Source organism: Corvus hawaiiensis, chromosome 1 (assembly GCF_020740725.1).
Source record: "Corvus hawaiiensis isolate bCorHaw1 chromosome 1, bCorHaw1.pri.cur, whole genome shotgun sequence".
NCBI classification, from domain to species: Eukaryota; Metazoa; Chordata; class Aves; order Passeriformes; family Corvidae; genus Corvus; species Corvus hawaiiensis.
The window spans coordinates 34,984,146-35,004,206 of NC_063213.1; the positions used below are offsets into that span (position 1 = coordinate 34,984,146).

General features: G+C 39.2%; 1 protein-coding gene across 9 annotated transcripts in view; it reads left to right on the plus strand.

Annotated features, from left to right (window-relative positions):
* Positions 1-20,061, plus strand: part of TRAK1 (trafficking kinesin protein 1) — a 127,694-nt gene that overhangs the window by 93,511 nt on the left and 14,122 nt on the right. For 7 of the 9 annotated variants that reach the window (XM_048299868.1, XM_048299851.1, XM_048299886.1 and 4 more), the window contains 10 exons: positions 3,534-3,634; positions 4,437-4,545; positions 6,335-6,413; positions 6,807-6,937; positions 7,434-7,508; positions 8,733-8,870; positions 10,454-10,530; positions 12,564-12,800; positions 13,705-14,021; positions 18,253-18,582. In XM_048299868.1, coding sequence (XP_048155825.1) covers positions 3,534-3,634; positions 4,437-4,545; positions 6,335-6,413; positions 6,807-6,937; positions 7,434-7,508; positions 8,733-8,870; positions 10,454-10,530; positions 12,564-12,800; positions 13,705-14,021; positions 18,253-18,582 — 1,594 coding nt within the window. The remainder of the gene's footprint in view (positions 1-3,533; positions 3,635-4,436; positions 4,546-6,334; positions 6,414-6,806; positions 6,938-7,433; positions 7,509-8,732; positions 8,871-10,453; positions 10,531-12,563; positions 12,801-13,704; positions 14,022-18,252; positions 18,583-20,061) is intronic. The other 2 variants (XM_048299862.1, XM_048299915.1) reach the window with 1 other exon arrangement.

Sequence of the window (20,061 nt, forward strand, 5' to 3'; positions counted from 1 at the left end):
TGCAGCTCCATGTTCCTTTTCTCTGGGATGGTGCTACCTACACTTTAATATTGTCTCCTTGGAAATTAGATCTCAGTATCAAAGAAATGTAAACCGTAAATCTGCACAATGTGAATTGTATTTGGAATGGAGTAGCTTACTAGATTAGCTTCTCCTAATCTTTCTAAATTTCCCAGTTCCTGCTTCTTTTTCCTCTACATATTTTGTCCTATGTTTCTGAGGCTGAAATGGCAGCACTTCCAAGACAGTGTCAGTCCTCAAATAACACAACCTCAAACCTGTGTTAACATCTGGGTAATACAGCCCTCTAGACCTGTTACTCGAGTTCCAGGTCACCTGTCAGAGTTTGTGTTTTGATGATAGCAGGTTTCAAAGTCCGGGTTTAATTTTTGTCCTGTGTAAAGTGAGAAGAAAGGAAGAAGCTGAATTATAATCTGGAATGGTAGTTTAAAAAAGGGAACACTGCTTTTGGTCTATTAGGAGTAGAAAGTAATGTTGGAAAGACAGAAATGCTCTTTGACTTGGTACTTGCATGCATGCTATTTACATACAGAGGAAAAGGGTGTCTTCCTTTTGAGTAATTCCAGCCTGTTAAGCACTTAGTTGCTGTCAGTCAGGAAAACAAATCAGCTCTACTCTTGAAACAGTTGTTCCAGATTCAGTAAGGATTGATCCTGTGAGTTAGGTCCCAAGTCTTTAAACTGTTGTTCTCTGCGTGAGGATACTTTTATCTTTTACTTAAATTATTTTTAAGACAGGTGCAGCTATTTCATGAGGTAGTTCCGAAGCTGAATGAAGCTATCAGGCCAGCGAAGGGAATTAAAAGCCTGAAGAAATGAGCTATCACCATGGGCCTTGTCCCATGTGCAGCAAGGGCTCAGTCTCTATTGCGTGGTAACAATACCAAGATTGTGCAGCAGTAATGTGGCAGTGTTTGCTCCGGAGGGCACATGTTGCAGTGGCTTGTGAAAATGTATAACAGGCTATTTCTATTCATAAAACAAGTCCAGTGTTTTGCAGTATGAAAATGTGTTCTGGGTCTGTCTGGGATGCAGGTAATACTCTTCACCAGCCTACCTGGTGCTGTGCTTTGGATTTGTGACTAAATTAAGTGTTGATAAAAACAGTGTTTTGGCTGCTGCTGAGCAGTGCTTGCACAGCATCTACCAGGCTCTTTTCTTTTTCCCTCATGCCCCTCTGAACCTCCCCACCCTTTTTTTGGGTTTTTTTTTTTTTCCCTTCTTCACTCTGTCCACCATCTGCACAAGATGCTGGGAGGGTGCGCAGCTCTGGTAGCTGCCTCAAACTGACCAAAGGGATGTTCTATACCATGTGTTGTTATGTTCAACAACAGAAGGTCACAAAAAGGAGAAAGAATCTGGGACATTCATCGTTATGGTGTTTGTCTTCACAAATGACAGTTCTGTGTGCCAAGGTCCCAATTTCCAGTAAGTGGCTGAACATGCAGCTGCTGATAGAAGAAAGTGAATAAATTCCTTATTTTGCTTTGCTTGCACAGGGAACTTTGCTTCACTTATTGAACTGTCTCAGCCCATGAGATTTTTCTTGCTCTTGAGCTTCTGAGTCTCTCCTTCATCCTATAGGGATTGTGGGGCAGACTGTGTGGTCAGCCGGTGGGTGCTTAGGTTAACACGCCACAAAATGCTGCATCAGAGGGAGGGAGGTGTTGCTGGAAGTTACTGTAGTGAGTTTCACAGCCTGATTGAGATTGGAAGTGAGCTCTGGAGGTCATCTTGTCCAAACCCTCTTCTCAGGCAGGGCCCCCTACATGCCAAGGACCATGTCCAGACAGTGTTTGACTATCTCCAAGGATGGAGACCACACAAAGTCTCTGGGCAACCTGTGCCAGTGCTCAGTTACCCTCACAATTAAAAAGTTGCACCTGATGTTAAGGAGGAACCACTCATGTTTCAGTTTGTGCCTATTGTTTCAGGTTCTGCTCCATTAAAAGTCAACCTTTCTGACTATTCACCCTCTTTCGAAGGATTGGAATGCTCGGAAATGGCAGTAAAAATAGTATCCTCAGTCTTTTTAATTCATAGAAAAAAAACACAGTAGCAAGAGCTGGAGATGATCTAGTGTCCACCCACATGCAGTATCTGAATCCTTGCTACTTAAAGAGGCTGAGTGTGCTGAAGGGAAGTAAATTGTTATTTTTGGTTCAGAATTTTTGTTCTCCTGAAATGGAGAAAGCAAGCCTCCAAGACTTAATACACAAATTTTGTTTAACAGTTTTTGAAAATGTGGTTGAATGGGGATAGTTTTTTTTCCCCTTGCTATTTAAAACCCATGTCTCAGGAGGACTTGGTGCCTTAGCACTTCTCATTATGCAGAATAGTCTTAGTTAAGTAAATGACCTTGTTTGCTTCAAATTTCTGCACAATTCAAGTGCTTTTTTGGATTGTGTCTGCTTTTTTCTTCGATGAAAATGGAGTTGAAATCTATGTCATTGATATTCTCTGGGTTTTTTTCCAATAATATCTACAAAGAAAAGTATGCTTACACTGTGAAAAGCAGAAGTTTAATATAAAGAAGTGTGCTGTGCATTTTTCACATGGGAAAGTGCAAACTGAGGGCCAAGCCTTGCAGTGCAAGTGGAAGGGAATGGATGTGTCTGATCAGTTATGCTATCTATAGTCGTGCAAGGCAAATAAAAATTAATCTTTTGCTACTGGCATCTTAAATCACAGCTGTGAAGTGGTGTACATGCTACTGTCTAATTGGCTTTTAACCCTTTTCTTGGAGAATAGCAATGTAAAGTAACAAAGATTATGTTTGTGGAGCTCACAGTTACAGGGAATCTTAATCACCCAATTTTGATGTTTTGCTCATTTTTGATGTATGTGTGTACTAAGTACAGGAATCCCACAAACCACTTTACCAGAGCCAAAAAAACCTGGAAACTGACTGCAGCCTCCACTGTTGGAACAGCCTCAGAACAGCAGTCTCCCACTGTGTGGTGGTGTTCCGCAGCTCAACAGGCACTTGAGTTGCAATTGCAACCTTGCTACACAAGCATTTCAGTAATTTTATGTAAAATCTCTTGGAGAGGAAGAAATGCCTGCATCTGAGGCCTGCACGGTATGCATTCAAGCCAGATGGTGACAGTCATCACACAAAATGGATAAAAGCAATGTTTGGCTTGATTGTGCCACATGATTTCTTGCCTGTATCATTGCAATATATCCATTACTGTGCTTGTGAATCTAGACTAATGCAACAGTGAATCAGGATTGCTCATCATAAAGAAGGTGAAAAAGAAACACGTCTAATAGCAGTGAAATTGCATTTTTGGACATGTAAAAAAACATTTAGTGGCTAATTTAGAAGGTACACTTTTCCTTCTTTCTAAGAAAGAAAAGAAGTGGTTCTGGTCTGTTTCAGTCTTGGGCTCTTGATTATGTGTGAAGATGATGCCTGCAGGGTGAATAGCGAGCTAATTTATGGTGAGTTTGCTTAGGAATGTGTCTGGAAAATCAGCCTACTGATCTGTGAGCTCTTTCCTTGTGTAGGTTTCTCAGTTGCGGCATGAGCTGTCCATGAAGGATGAACTGCTCCAGTTCTATACCAGTGCTGCCGAAGAAAGCGAACCGGAGTCCGTCTGTTCCACCCCGTGAGTTAATCAATCTACGACGTTGAACCAGCATCTGTTGGACAATTTAATAGCTTTGAAAAGTGGTAAAATTACCCCTGAATTGGCTGGAACTATAAATGGGACTCAGAACTTGGTGCAAGGCTCCAGCTGGAAGGATTTGCATTGAGCCAGCTGGCTATCCAGGTGCCAACAAGAGCCAGGAGGGGGAGAGTACATAGGGAGGCTGCTGACACAGTGCTGCAACTTTGGGAGGAACTGGGTCACTGTTGTGGTGAGGCAGCCGTGGGTCTCACTGACAGTAGCCCAGTACACCACATACATTTGCATGCTGTGCTAGGACATGCTACATGAGTAACCTTTGTGCTTGAAGGACCTGAAGGCACTATGGAAAAATTCCAAGCCGAGGGAAAGAAATAAAGCATGGCTTACAGTGTGGGTTCCAGGCAGTTAGCTGGCTGAACAGCATTGCAGGCTCTGAGGGGCTGTCTGCCCTTGCAGAGTTATTGCTGCATTCTGATGAAGCATGTGCAGCATTAATCAGGAGCTATTGGACTGCTCCCTGTAGTAAGGTGGTTTCTTTTCTCATAGCCTTGGCTGAATAAGTTTTCCATAGGAAATGCGTGGAATAACAAAAAAATTTTTTTAAATGTTCTCTTTTGAAATTCACTGCAGATTTATTGCTGCCCAAAAGTGTTGTCAGGAATAAGCTGTATTTCATGTAGCTCTGTTTGCTTCTGAGGCCTATGTTCAGTCTGTGCTTCTGTGAGATTGGCCATAATACACGTAAAAATAAATTAAAATTGTTGCTTTCTCGTACAAGGCTGAAGAGGAATGAATCTTCTTCCTCCGTCCAGAACTACTTTCATTTGGACTCTCTTCAAAAGAAACTCAAGGACCTTGAAGAGGAAAATGTTGTGCTTAGATCTGAGGTGAAATTGCTCCCTTTGTTTTGCTTACTATAGTTGTTCATCTAAGGGCCAGAACAAGTTATTGAGAAGCTTGTATTAAAAGTTGAGAGTCTAACTAAGAGTGTGATTCCACATGTAACAGAGGTCTCTCTATAGTTGTTTAATGACCATCCTTTCTCTTTCTTAATGAAGGAAAGGCTGAAGTGTGGAAGCTACGTAGAATCACAGAATTGGTTAGGTTGGAAAAGACCTCTAAGGTCATTGAGGCCAACCTTTGACCCATCAATACCTTATAAACTAAATCAGAGCCCTCGGTGCCATGTCCAGTCCTTTCTTGAACACCTCCGGGGATGGTGACTCCACCACCTCCCTGGGCAGCCTGTTCCAGTGTCTAATCACCCTTTCTGTGAAGAAATTCTTCCCAGATGAAGCTGCATGCAAAGCAATTTTTGTGCAGTAAGAATGTGCAGGAGCATGGGCAGATTTTGGAGTCCAGGATTGCACTTTGAAACAGGTTTTAAAGGGCTGGCAGATAAGTGTGACTTGAGCTGCAGATCTGAAGTTTGTCGGCTGGCATGTTCTCTCTAATACCAGTTCAATGTTTGTCAAAATAATAATTACTAGCCTGAATTTGCATTGTATTTCTTCATTTTGAGTTTCAAGTCAGGCAGTTAATATTTTAAATTGAATGTATTTTTCTTCTTTTTTATTTCTGATATTATTCTGTTTGTTTCACAGATGACAGTTTTTAAAAGTTTAATAATTGAATATGAAGTAAATAATTTTATGTGTTTAATCCAACTTTTAAACCTTGGGAGCATGTTACCACTTTGCAAACATGTAACATGAGTGTAGCAGAGGAGGTACTTTTGGTCTAAGAATGAATGTATGAAAACAGAGTGTTATGACCATTGTAAATAGGTAGTGCCACACCTTTGCACAAGACACCAGATAATGGAGACTGCTGTACTCTTAACTGAGAAGTTCACAAGGAAGACGAACAGTAGATGGTCTGAGAATAATGAACATGGAGTTAGAACTGAGAGAGCCACTGCATCAGGAGCTGGTAGGAAACTCCATGCAGCACTGTCTTCCCATCCAGGGAGATTCAGTCTGTGCCAGCAAGGCACAGGATGAAGCCAAATCTGAAACCTGTGAGTTGTGCAGTTCTCTACAGATGCAGTCTGTGGGTGTCTGTGCATGCCCCCAGCATGGGGAATAGATTACCACCTGAGACCCACTGAGGTGGTGCCAGACAGAACCAGCTGGCTGCAGCCATGCTGCTCTTGGCACTCCCAGAGTCAGAGTGGAAAAGACAAAGCAGGGAAGGAGGTAGCACTAAGGTTTTTTGTGGGATGTATGGTTACAGTGCCAGAACTTTTCAAATAGTATCGAATAGCATGTTTTTTAAATACTTGAATGTTTAATTCAGTTATTTAAACCAAGCATTTATTTAGTTTTTGATGATACCTAGCTTTGTTCAGGTGACAGATCAGGCTTTGCATGCTAACCTTTTGTATGTCCAAGCCTTTTTCTTTTTACTTTTAGTGCAAAATACACAAGTGACATCTAGTGGGGGTATGGTGACAATGATGCAAGTTTCTCCATACAGTAATGTCTCTGCTGAATGTTCACCTGGCCTCTTTTTCCAGAACATGTGGGAGGGCAGGCAAAAACTGTGGTTTCTCACTGTCTTCCTGAAGGAGTGATTAGAATAGCTTGTCTTTCTGAAGCAGATGGAAGTGCAGCAACAGACTGGCAAAGAACAAATGTGCTAATGTAGCATATTTGATGTGGATTTCTTGAACAGGCCTGTCAGCTGAAGACTGAAACAATTACTTATGAAGAGAAGGAACAACAACTTGTCAATGACTGTGTAAAAGAGCTAAGTATGTCCCTACTTCTTTACATTTATTTGAGATAGTTCAGTAAAAAAAAACCAGAACAGATCAGTCAGTCATGTTTTTCTCTGGTACTTATTTTCCTTTTATAAATCGTTATGAGGAGAAAATTCCTGGCTGAAATTTCACTGCAGAAAATGCTGGCTGAAAGCTAAATCTTTCTCATTTAAAAATAGTTTTGCTTTGAAAATGTTCAATCTCCTTTGCAGCATGAGCACTTGGTGCCTTTCTGGTTTTGTGTCCTACTGTGTTTTTCAAAAATACCATACTGTGTATTGGGGTAAGATTCTGCTGAAGCAAGTGATGTTCCAAGAGAACATATTTATGCTTACTTTTCTGATTTTGGGTTTGTGATGTTAATTGTAATCACTTATCTTAAAGGGGATGCAAACATCCAGATTGCCAATATCACCGAAGAGTTAGCAAAGAAAACTGAGGATGCTGCCCGGCAGCAAGAAGAAATCACTCATCTTCTCTCTCAGATAGTCGATCTGCAGAAAAAGGCAAAAGCTGTAAGCAATCCAGTTGAGAGACTACTGTTGTTGGTTGCTACTATTGTAACTGAAGGACAAGATAAAATCCTCTCTGTACTAGAGCCTAAAGGAAATATTCCACTCTCCTTATGTGGGTGACCTTGTTTGGTGTTTAATATGTAGTATACTTGACTAGAAAGCATCAATTTATTAAAAGATGCATATATGGTTTATCAAATGCAATAGTTAAAATTATTTTAAATATTAGATTTAAAATTCTGCTCTGAGTGATGTCAATGAGAGAAGAATGTCAGTGCAAGTGGGCACACGTTTGGGGGTTCATATGGGAAGGTGCATTCTGATGCTGTGTGTTTTTGTGTAAGCATTTTAGATGTTTTTAAAGTAATGTGTAGATTAACATTTCTGCAGAGGAGAGGTGAGAAGAGTTGGAGTGTTCCTTCTTACCTGTAGTATAGGATAAAATATCACAGGACAAAACACTGCAGTATTTCTAACATTTTTTGGCATATTTTAGTGTGCAGTTGAAAATGAGGAACTTGTCCAGCATCTGGGAGCAGCTAAAGATGCCCAGAGACAGCTCACAGCAGAGGTGAGTACATTACTTAGTAATACAGTAACTCAGTAGCAAGTCAGTGACTGTTCACTTTGCCTCTCTGATCTGAGCTGGATCAGAAGTCTTAAATAGTTTTGCCTATTTATATGGAATGAAGGAACATTTGTGTTCCTAGTAGAGTTCAAAACCTTTCCTTTTCTGTTCTCTGCTCCTTCAAATGACACACATTTTGAAACACAGAGGGTTATTGGCTGTATAGGAACCCCTTTAGAGGTTGACTTCTCTAGGCTGGTAATTTCAGCCTATTTTGACTAGTGAGATAACATGGAAGAGCTCATTTGTGCTCTGTTTGTTCAGTGAATAAACATAAGGCAGTCCAGTATTTCTGGTTGTCTTACAGGTGCTACATTCACATGAAAAAAATGGACAAGATAGAATGAATAGAGCTTGATCCCTTTAGGATGTGTCTTGCACTTGCACTACTTGATGATGAAAATGAGAATGGCCGAAGAAGCTTTTCCTGTGGGTGGACCTTTTGTACCTGTGGTGCTCAACAAAGATTGGGCTCATGCTTCTCTAGTACTTTCTTATGAAAGAAAATGAACAAGATCTTTTTTTCTGAACCAAATATCTGATTTTTATGAAACTTGTAGGAATGTGGTGTTTCAGGCTGCTGCCCCTTTGCCAAACTGAGTTGAAGTGGCTGATGAACCCAAAAGCTGTGAGGGTACACAGACATCTGTAGACAGAGTGATTACATAAGATGTGTTTCCTGGGAAAACTAAAAATAAGTCATGGTTTTAGACTGTTGAAAGCTATGTGTGTATACGTATGTATGCATGAAAGTCCTGGCTTTAAAATTCCTAAGTCCTTTGGACCATAGTGGAATGGCTTGTCCTCAGCCCACAGTGTTTGCCCCTGTGGTCATCATGGAAGTGATTAGGCATTAAACCTGATCAGACTAATGATGCTTTTTTAGCTCTGTATCTTCTGCTTGACGGTGGCTTCATGTAGATATGTAGGGAAGGAAATGGAGCAAACAGTTCCTTCTGCATTTTGTGTCTTACCCTGCCTGCCTTCCCATTACTAATCTATGTTATTAATGATTCTCCAGTGATACTCAATTGTTGGAGATCTGTTCCTTTAAAGTGGGATATTCTTCCCTACACCATTACTGCTTACCAGTATTAAAAGAATTAGCAGGATTTTTATGGTAATAGTGCAGCCATAAGGTCTTGGACTGTTTTCTCGATGTTACAGTTGCGAGAGCTGGAAGACAAGTATGCAGAGTGCATGGAAATGCTTCATGAGGCTCAAGAAGAGCTGAAAAACCTTAGGAACAAGACAATGCCAAATGCTATATCACGTCGGTACCACTCCCTTGGTCTCTTCCCTATGGTAAGCAGATTTAAGGGAAAAACCTGCATAAACCACGCAAAGGAAGCATGTTTGCATCTGACTTACAGCTTCAGGGATAGGATGCCAGGTCTGGCATAAGCATGGATGAAATGTGTATTTGTGCAGTGTTACAGGACACCTGAGTGTTCAGTTTTGCATACCTGGTTCTGCAACAGTGGTGCTGTGCAGCTCTGCTGCAGCATTATGTCCAACCTGCAGCTGGCTGTGCTTATGCTGTGAATCCTGGGTAGTATTAACAGGTTGTTACACAGTTCTGTACATCTTGGTTAAGCATCTCCTGTACTGCAGTGGCTGATCTTCATTAGGAGCTTCCTGCTTTTCTTCAATATCCTTGGAGATATAACTTCCTAATAACATAACGATGTTTTCCAGGCATGGCATCATTCTAGTCGCTTACAATATGTACATTCTAGTTCTTGAGTACTTGAACAGGGTTAAACAGACCTTCTTGTTCTATGGTGACTGAAAATTCAGTGGTTCATTAAAAGAATGTTAGTTGCTAATCTGTATTATGGCAACAATTACGCTGGTTTCACTGGTGTTACCAACTTTGTTTAGCTGATTTCATGTGATTATGACATTTAAAGCCCAGGAAATACGCAGTACCCTCAATGAAATGAGAAAAAAAGAATGGATAAGAATGTGTCCAGTGACTTGCTCTGCTTGCATGTGTATCTCTAGAGTAGTTAGATTACTCCTGAAGGCAATGGTATCAGTGGTTTCTTTTGCAATACATCAATGTAATCAAGCAGCAAAATCTGGCCTGCCTTGTCTTGTCTCACTGCTGGGGAAGAATGCATTTTATTTGTGCTCACAAGAAGTAAATTGCCAGCAAAAGCTTAGCTTGCTTTTTTGTGTTCCCTTCTGAGACTGAACACAGGCCAATTTAAAGTGCAGACGTTTAATAATACAAGTTGTGCTTGCACAAATACAGTTGAAAGCTGTAAAAAGTATGCTTGTGCTGAGATAGGTTTATGTATTTTGTGTGAAAATTTTCAAATGTTGAATCATGGGACAAAAGATCATTCAGGTTTGTTATTGTTTGATACTTAGACCCTGCACCCAGCAGTAAAACTTAGTGACCAGCCACGGAAAATTGATGGCCTGTTACCTCTAAACTTATGGGGGAAGTATATAGTGCTTTATGCCAAGAATCATGTCATTTTTGTGGATGGGTGGATAATGCTGTGAGTTTTATGTTTATTTTAAATGAAAACATAGAGAGCAAAGCTTCATACATGAAAGGCGAGTGTTGCTGAGTGTAGAATTCAGTCTGGGAAGGTGGATCATGTTGTTGCCTACAATATTCTCTTATGGTTCTTTGGCAGATATTATGTAACATCAGATGGTACATACTATGGAAAAGTGAAACTAAGCCATATTTTGTCAGTGCTTTAAATTCTACATTAGTTTTCCGCTAGTTTTTCATTTTTAAACCTTCCTTTTTCTTCTAGGTGTACTCTTTATTACTTATTATTTTGTATAAGTAATTTACTATTTTCTGTCATGCCAACCTGTTAATACTATGCTATTTGTTTCTCTTTTTTGCTTATTTTTAACAGGATTCTTTGGCAGCAGAGATAGAAGGGTCAATGAGGAAAGAGCTGCATTTAGATGAACCTGACTCTCCTGACTTGGCGTACGACTGAAAAGAATTGGTTCCTAATTGATTGGTTATATCTGAAGTTAATTATTTGATGAGAAAAGAAAAAACAGGAAATAGCTGAGCTAGAGATTTAAAAAGGAATATTTCTTTCAAAGTGTGAATGATAGAGAGAAAGGAAGATAAACTGTCTAGTTATTGGGGTGTTTCTATTTTCTGCTAAAACTGCCAAAAGAAAACACCTATACATAGGCTTTGCCTTGTCTTAAAAACTTTTTTCCTGGATGCTGAGAACGAGAAAAGGTTTGGTTTTTTGTGTTTTACCATGCTATGTTTCTTCAGTTACCAGTTAGGGGAGGAGTTCAAGTTAGTGGGTTTTCTCTTGGTGAGTTTTATAACATAAGTTACCAGGTAACTATTGATCTAATCCAATTTTTACAGGAAGAACATCAGGGCAGAAAGGGATTTGGAATGGTTGGGTACTCAGTGTGATGCCCATTATGCCTGAGCTGAAGTTCTGTTGAATTAAACAAGAGAGTAGTTTGAAAGAAGTTAAGTGCTTGCGACAGCCCCAAAGCTATAGATAGATACAGCTTGGCAGAAATGGCCTCGCTGATGCCAGTTCCACGTGTACTTCAATAGGTTTATCTCACAGATTTGTACAAAGCATGGATTGTTTAATTTGAAATAAGTTAATCCAGTTTACAGGGTCTGTTACAGAAACAGAGTTTACAAAACAGGACAGTCAGGAAGGGTACAGTAGGCAGTTCCCAGAAACCTTCTAATTGCTTTTACAAAATGCCTGACGCATACACTGACCTTTTCTGTGCCTGAGTCAAGAACTGTAAATGAGGCTTTGACAGAGTGAAATGTTGGTTAGAAAAATGTAAGGTCAGAAAGTTGTGAGCATGCTTAAACCCCATAGGATCCTTTCATCCTTCCAGTGTAGTCTAACTTAAAGCTAGTTTAATTTCTTTAGAATGTCTCATTTATTTTATCTGTACCAGCAGAGGATAATTTTTTTTCAGTTCCATGACTTTTCTTGGTTTTATTTATTTGTGCAGTGGTAACTGCAAGCTCCATGGGACTTTTTATTGATAAATTCTCTTAGATTCAGCCTCTTAAAGACATACATGTATAGACTCGGAGCCTACAAACAAAGGGTGCAACTGTTGATTACCCATGACAGAAGGAAAGAAATTTGAATGACATTAAATAGCCTAAGTCATGCTGTCACTGTTACAGCTTGGCAGTGTTACCTTTCAGACAGAAGGAATGTGCTGTTCTTGTGTTCAGCCCATGTTGAACTGTAAAACAAAGCAGCGGTGGCACTTTTGTAGCATGATGTAGGGTAATTTTATTTTGTCAAGAAATTTCTGCTGAAGTGTCATCTGATGTCAATCTTGAAGCAGGTGGACAGTATTTGTTATGGTATAAGGTCAGTGTTGATAAAGAGTGAACTGGAGAAGTAGGTCAAAAATTAGGTTTCCAGCCTTGACATGCTCTCTCTCAAGTCTTGGTCCATTATATTTCTGGGATTTTTTTCCTTTTTTTTTTTTTTTTTTTTTAAGTACTATTTAAGGGGGTTGGAAATTGGTTTCAAAGATAAAAGACACAAGGCTTGCTTGCATGGAGATACTCAGGAGAGTAAATTCAAACTCTCTTTTAAAATGGATTAGCCAGTTTATAGTTAAGAGTTGAAGGGAGCTCAATTCTGTTTTTTAACAACTCATTTTTACATAATGGCTTTATGGCACTTTCAACTGATGTACTGAAATGCTCTTTCACTTTTTTTTTTTTTTTTAATATTTGAAAGGGTCCTTGCACATAATTGTAAAATGTTGTGCCAAAATTATTCTAGGGTGATGGAAGAATTATGGTGATGGATTGAATGTAATATCCAGACTGAACTAGTATGGGACCCTATGCATACTGCTTTACAGAACTATACATAAAACCAAGGTGTTTGGTTGAGCTGTGAATAGGAAGAGCTGTTACTAAGCTGTTACCTGTTCTTTCTCAGGGTAAGAAGTTATTGTGTGATTATTAACTGCATATGTGTTTTACAGTCATCAGAAGCGAGTCTTTGAGACGGTGAGAAATGTCAATCAAGTTGTCAAGCAGAGATCCATGACTCCGTCACCAATGAATATCCCAGGCTCCAACCAGTCCTCTGCTATGAACTCAGTCATTTCTAGTTGTGTCAGCACTCCACGTTCCAGTTTCTATGGGGGAGACATCTCTAACATTGTGATAGACAACAAGACCAATAGCATCATCTTAGAGACAGAGTCCTCGGACAATGGGTCAGTACTGTAGCACTGGAATTTGTGTTCGCTTTGTTTCTGACATAAAGGCAAAGTGTTTCTATTTTCCTCCTCTTGTCTTAGGTAGTGCAGTTGCCACAGTGGCATACACCTTCAAAATTTATTTTGTGCTTACAGTTTTTGAGCACTCAAGTTTATTTAGAAAGGAAAGCTTTTAGAAAGTTCTGTGAATCAGTGTCTGCAACTCAGACCTGTTCTAAGATGCAACATGACCAGGTGATGTAAAACCACTCTTTGTTTTTGTGGGTCAACACTTAAAAAGAATTGTATTTTCACCATTTTACATAAATTCCAGGAAGTTCTGATCCCAGATGCAGCTACAGTTAACTTTTTTGATCCTAAAACTAAATAAAGTGTGCATCTGTAGGTTACCTAATATGAAAACTTATGAATGAAAGCAATCAGAACTTTACTTTTCTAGCTTCTTTCTCTTCCCCCAGTACAGCTCCACTCTGTGCTGTATATACTTTTCAGTAAAAGCAGCTTAATACTTTAAAACAATGTATGTTTGTCGTGTTTACTCTTGTGACTCACTGTGGTATTCTTGCAGCATTGGCCCTTTAACGTGGGGCCTGCTTACTTGAGTCTGTGTAACAAGTAGACATCTCCCACCTCTTTGTCAGAGGAAGCTCTTAAGTAAAGCACACGTTTCCAGCCAGGAGTTTTTACGCAGGAACTAGGATTCAAAACTATTTTACTATGAAATAGACTGGTGTTTGCCTTTGAGCTGTCCCGATGACTAGCGAGTTGTTCCCAGACATAGTAATTTAAAGGTACTTACGTCTCAAAACTGTCATGTGGAAGTTTTAAGCATTTTTAAGAATGTGGTTTTTTCCCCTCCCCCCTCTTTTTTTATTTGTCTATGTCCCCCTTTATGTTTTAGAAATGAAGACAGGATGAAGAAGCCTGGAACTCCAGGGACTCCAGGCTCCAGTGACCTAGAGACTGCCCTTCGCAGGCTCTCCCTCCGGCGGGAGAATTACCTCTCGGAGCGCAAGTTCTTTGAAGAAGAGCAGGAAAGGAAGTTGCGGGAACTGGCAGAAAAGGGAGAACTCCACAGTGGTTCCGTTACCCCCACGGAGAGCATCATGTCACTGGGAACTCACTCCAGATTTTCAGAATTCACTGGATATTCAGGAATGTCTATCAGCAGTCGCTCCTACCTGCCAGAAAAGCTTCAGATTGTGAAACCACTAGAAGGTGACAACAAAGGGCCTCGGCCTTTATCTGTTGTTATTAGTGACTCTTTGTGGTCTCTTATCCATCACCAGAAAGCAGGAAATCTTTGTAATACATATTCTTTTTACTTTAGAGACAGTAATCCACGCTGTTGGTTTGAGATCTTCTAGCTACTATATTTTTCACAAGCCTTAAAGGTGTTAGGAAACAATCCCAGCCAAGGCAGTAAAATAATTATTACAGGCCACATGTGCACATCAGCAGTGCAGCTTTACATCTGACTTAAATGTTACCATTTCATAATTGGAAAAGGAAAGTGGATAAATCTATGAAATCTAAACAAGAGTTCTGTAAATGAGTATCTGGAAAGGCCTTTACCTGCTTTCAATTAGTCCAGTTGATGTAATAAGACTGTTTTAGTGATTTTTTTTATTGGGCTGTTTGAGTGGTCATACATGAGTCACTATGGCTTTGCATTTCATGTATTAAAGAGGTGGGGTTTTTTAAAGTCAAATATTCTTCATTCATTGTCTCAGGAAAAGGCAAGATAGAGATAGATGGTAGTCAGGGCTAGAGCTCTGTTTCTAAGTTCTTTTCAATAGGCTGTTTAAACAAAGCTGTCCAAGCATATGTAGTGTAGTCTGCCTGGCTTTCTTCAGTTCTTTCAGGTTGTGGCTGGAAGTTAGTTGAGTCAATTCCTCCAGGTTTTAAACCAAATGAAGTTTTCCTGTAGTACTTCACCGATACACTAGCTAATGTCATTTAGCCTTGGCTTCTCTCTCTCTCTTTTCCTTTAACAGAGCTCTTGTATTGCATTGCATTGTGTGTGTTTTAGTTGCAGAACTTCCTTTTTTTCATCTTTTTAGAACAAATTTATTTCATCTATAAGGAGCATATAGCATGACACATACTCAGAAGCAAAAATAAGCATTCTTATGTCCTGAAGAAAGTGATGTACTGTACCTACCTGTTCAAATGAAACTATAGCCATAGCGCACCAACTCATACTGTCAAGCAGATTTTAATAATTTGTTTTCATGGCTGCTTTTAAAGGTCATAAAACTTCTTGTACCACGTGAGGGAAAGAAAGGATGATCCCACTTTGTTTCAGTTTCTGGTTGCTACCACTGTAATAAATTTCTGTCACCATCCCATTATATCTGCTTTTGTCTTCCAATAAACTCTTAAAGTCTTTATCATCTTTCTATCTGTCTGGGTTTTTTTTTTCCCCCTGGTTTTGTTCAGTGTTTGCACTGGGTCATTTCTGTCTTGAAATTATTGCTCCTTTTAAAGTACTTCTCATGTTTGGTTTTAGATCTTATTTGTAGCATGTTTGTGTCTGCCTGTTTCAAAAGTTTTATGTTGGTTAACTTTTATTAATTAAGTATCTTTGTGATTTTGTTTTTCCCTTCAGCTTAGTTTCTTTTCTGAATATTTTTCTGAATTTTTTTCTTTTTTCAACTTCACGGCTGCCTTCAGACTACTGGGGCAAATAGTCTGCTGTACCTGCAGACTGTTATAAGTAGTTGTGTCTTTGGTTTTATTACTGTGTTGGGTGCTCATGCCAGAAAACAGAAGAAATAAAAATTAGTTCTGTAATAAATTTAATATAGGTTAATGACTTCTTCTCCTTTAAAGCAATCTTTTAAATCCCCCAGAAAAAAAAAGTGACAGAAGCACTAAGAAATTAATCTTCTTTTGCACCTTTAAAAAAAAAACATGCTTTCTTTTAGTCAAACAGAAGCAATCCTTGATGTGATTTGCTTTAGTTATAGTCTAGTGAGATTTTTCTTGTTTTTTTTTTTTAAACTATGCACTTGTAACTTGTTGTGTCATAAGCATGAAATGGCATTACCTGTGTTCTGAAGGAAAACTAAAAACTTGGACTGATTATGTCTTCACCCACTTTTGTTGCCATTGTGGGAGCAATACACTGTGAATTCCTAAGCTTTCTCTGGTCCCCAAACCTTATGTGCAATCATGCAGAGATATCAGGAATATAGGGAAAAAAATTATTCCATCCATATACTTATTTTGTTCTTATATTCCTTCTTCCTTCAGTGGCAGTCCCACTGTCACACAGTAATTCCCTCATGCCAACTTTTTCTGATAAAATACTTTACAAAACCATCTGGGAGGCACCTGGGACTGAATGTAGGCCAAAAAAGTGTTGTATTTCCCTCTTCTTTTGACTTCTGCAGCTTTCTTTTTTCTTTTTATTGGGGATTTACTGTTGTTGGATTCCCTTGTACATTTGTGTTCATTTTCTGTATGGGAAATTAAAGCTTGCTTACACACATTTTATGAGATCAAGATTAGACCCAGATATCTTCCTGTTTGTGATGGAGCTTAGGCTATTTTGATTTCTGTAGTTTTAATAGAAATGTTAAAGCTCAAAATGCAGATATTTTGGTAAATACCTTTCCTATGGGAAGATATGAGATATATATTAACAATTAAGTGCTTGTATTCCGCACAGTTTATTTTAAGTATAAGTTTTGGTGTGCTTTAAGGTGAAAAAGGTTACATCTTCAGGAGCTAGCATGTAGAAGTTAATTGAATTTTTATACTTGCAGGTAGTGCAGAAAGAAATTTTGATTTTCTTTGTTCTTTAATTCTTGGAGTAGAGTCTGACAGAAAACCTCTACCCCTAGGTTAAGGCTTGACAATATCTGTCACTTCTTCACATTCTGGGGTATTTCTTTTATATAGAAGCAAAAAACTTGGCCTTTGTGACAATTCAGAAGTAAATACAAGTTCTAAGGATGTCTCTTCTCTCATTTTGGGGTTGTAATGGTTTCTACTTCTTGAGCTTTGAGGGTGTGAATTTTCTTTAATCCCTCTAGACTTACTTTAAATAAAAGCAAAAAAATAGATAGTGTCATTAGCCAAAGTAATCTAGCAGATCCCTTTATTCTGAGCTAAAAAAATTCAGATCCTAAAAAGTGAGATAGGCTTAATTAAAATGCCTTCCATTGTTCCCACTCATTCTAGAAGAAGTTTTTCCCTGTTCACTTCCTATATACAGTAAGCTTCCTCAAATGCAATATGTGAAATGACAATTTTGCTCATTCTGTAGGATTTTTCTCAGATTGAAAATAATGTATATGAGGGCCGTCCCTTCTCACGTTATTACAGTTGTTTAGGCTGTTACACACACCGTGAAACGAATTGAACTCTTGGTCTTTGATTATGGGTAAGATATTTGTGTGCCAGCTTCTTGAATGAGTGAGTATTCTGCTTTGCAGAGAGGCAACAGGAACAGGACTGCAAAAACTGCTCCGATTTGAGCTGGCAGAAATGAAAATAAAGCTGTTTTGTTTGTGTAATAGGATATGTGTGATTTTAAGTCACGTATTTCAACACAGAAGTGATTGTGGGCACAGAGGAAAATGTAGGCCTTTGCAAGCAGTGTTTAATTGCTACTTGAGGAATCAGATAAATCCTCCCCTGATTTCACAGGGCACATCTCAGTGTATACATCAATTTTGCCTGATCCATTGCTGTTTCTGACTGTCTCCTATTAAACCTTGAATACTGAATGCTTTTCTCTGTAAAATGCACCTCCTTTTTCAAAACATTTCTCTGCCAAGGATGAAGCTACAGGTACAGTAGCATTTAGTTATGTAGTAGCTGAATTCCTGTAGCATAGGGTCCACACAGGTCTTTAGACTTGACATGTAGTTCAGAGTTGTGTATCTGCTTACACGTGCCTGAAGTTGGTGGGGATTTCTAACATATGGTACAGAGCTAAAATTGCTGTGCAGTCTGTGTGACTACTGTCCTGTTAGCCACCTGTAGTAAATTCTGGCATGTTTTCAGCACTTGTCTTAGTGTGAGCTTAATGTGGGAATGTGTGGTATATGTTCCTCTTAGAGCTTTCTGTGATGGTGCTCAGATCAACAGTTAAAATGTAAATTCTTTTTATTCCTGCTTAATCCCATGAATTGAAGTGGATGTGAATATTTATGGGGAGGGAATGTGCATGTGCACAAGTGTGCTGCTTCTCACCACCAGGCTTTGCCTAAGTGCTGATGTGATCAGTTTATTTCACACTGGTGTGGAAATGCTGAAGCATAGATGAAGCAGTTTTGTGCTGTAGCATGTCTCCCTAGAAACATTAAACGCAGAAATACTAAAGGCTTGGAGCTCCCAAACCTTTGGTCTTTTGGATAAATGAAGAGGGACTTTGTCTTTTAGGTCTTGGATTGCTTACTAATTTATTTTGGTTGTCTTTCTGTTCACTTTCAAGGTTCTGCCACTTTGCACCACTGGCAGCAGCTGGCTCAGCCTCATTTGGGTGGGATCCTGGACCCGAGGCCCGGGGTTGTCACTAAGGGCTTCAGGACCCTAGACCTGGACCTGGATGAAGTGTACTGCCTTAATGACTATGAGGAAGATGAGACAGGTGACATTTCTTACAAGGGCCTAACTACCTCGACGCCAGTTCAGCACACAGAGACCTCAGGTGAGAGGTCACAAGCACAAGTGACTGTTTCAGAGAACAAGAATAACCCCCGCCAATCTCAGGCTTTCACAGAGGAGATGCAGGAGTCTGCGACTGACGATGATGAGGGGTCTGGTGAGGGAAACTCATTAAGTCCAGTAAAACTGACATCTTTACAGGATTTTGATTACTGGGCCATTCTCACGTCTCTTCAGAACAGCATCCATAATATTGCTTTGTGTGTAGCATCTGCACGATAGTGCGTGCAGTGGTTAGAACATAACCATTCTAACATTGGCTCAAAAATCGTTTCTTTGATAATCTCTTAATTCGTTTTTCAGTAACAGCATCTGTGGTCAGTATTTTACTCTATTTTGATAAGAGAAGGCTGCTAAAAGGAAGTGGTTCATTCACAAACCTTTGTGTGGCACGTATTCAACTTGTGTGTGTATTTAGTGCACGCTGTTGTGTGTGTAATGTAGAGATTACATATATTTTGTATTACTGTAGTGCAGATTCTGACTGCTCATAAGAGGTGATGTCATGTTTTAGATTTCTGTACTTTGGGAAAAAAACGAAGACTAAATGATTGGTGCACTAAAGGTGCATCTACCTTGCCTTTGCTGAAACAAATGGAGTGCCTTGAAAATCACCAAAGAAATTCTGAAAGTTTAATTCACTTACCTCAGATACACTTAGCTGTTTTTAAAGTCCTTCCGAGATGACAAATTAAGGGGATGTTTTTATGCAGTGACTAATAACATTTCCCTTATTCTTTCTGCACCACACTATTAAATCCTGTCCTACTTATTTATAACATATTAAGACTTAAACATTTTTAAGTGACACAGTACTGCATGAGTTATTAGATACTCTGAACTGACACTAGCAGTCTATTATTGCACAAGACCACAGATTCTCAAGACTATAGATGTGGTTTGAATTTGTGTGGTTTCTTTTTTGTCCTTGGGATATGGGGGTTTTGTTTTAATAAGCTGTATAGTCTTCATTAAGATTTGCCTCTGGTAAAGAATTATATTTAGTCCAGAATCAGAAAATTGCCATGACTCCTTTTTTATTTCCCAGACTTTTTTTTTTTTGTAACTACTTTAAATGAAGACACTTCCTTCCCTCTCCTTTTTCTGGGATAAATCATAATTTAATATTTGGCTGGTCTTTGGAAGATTAGATTGTCTCAGGGCTAAACAATAATATTTCTGTTATTATCATGACATGCAGAGTATCTTCAGCTCTTACTGCAATGGCAGTTCAGTGCTTTCAGCTGCTGAATATAAGCTACTTTCTACAGTCAGTTGTATTTAGGTTAAACTTTGAACCATAGAATCATTAAGGTTGGAAAAGAACTCTGAGGTCATTGAGTCCAGGCATTAACACAGCACTGCCAGGTCCACCACTAAACCATGTCCCTAAGTGCCACATCTACAGATCTTTTAAATACCTCCAGGGGTAGTGACCCAACCACTGCCCTGGGCAGCCTGTTACAGTGCTTCAACATCCAAACCCTTCAACTTCCCTTTCCATTGGCAAAAGTTGTCCTTGTTCTATGAGATCCTAGAAATAATGTTTATATTATTTTTTGTATGTCAGTATGAA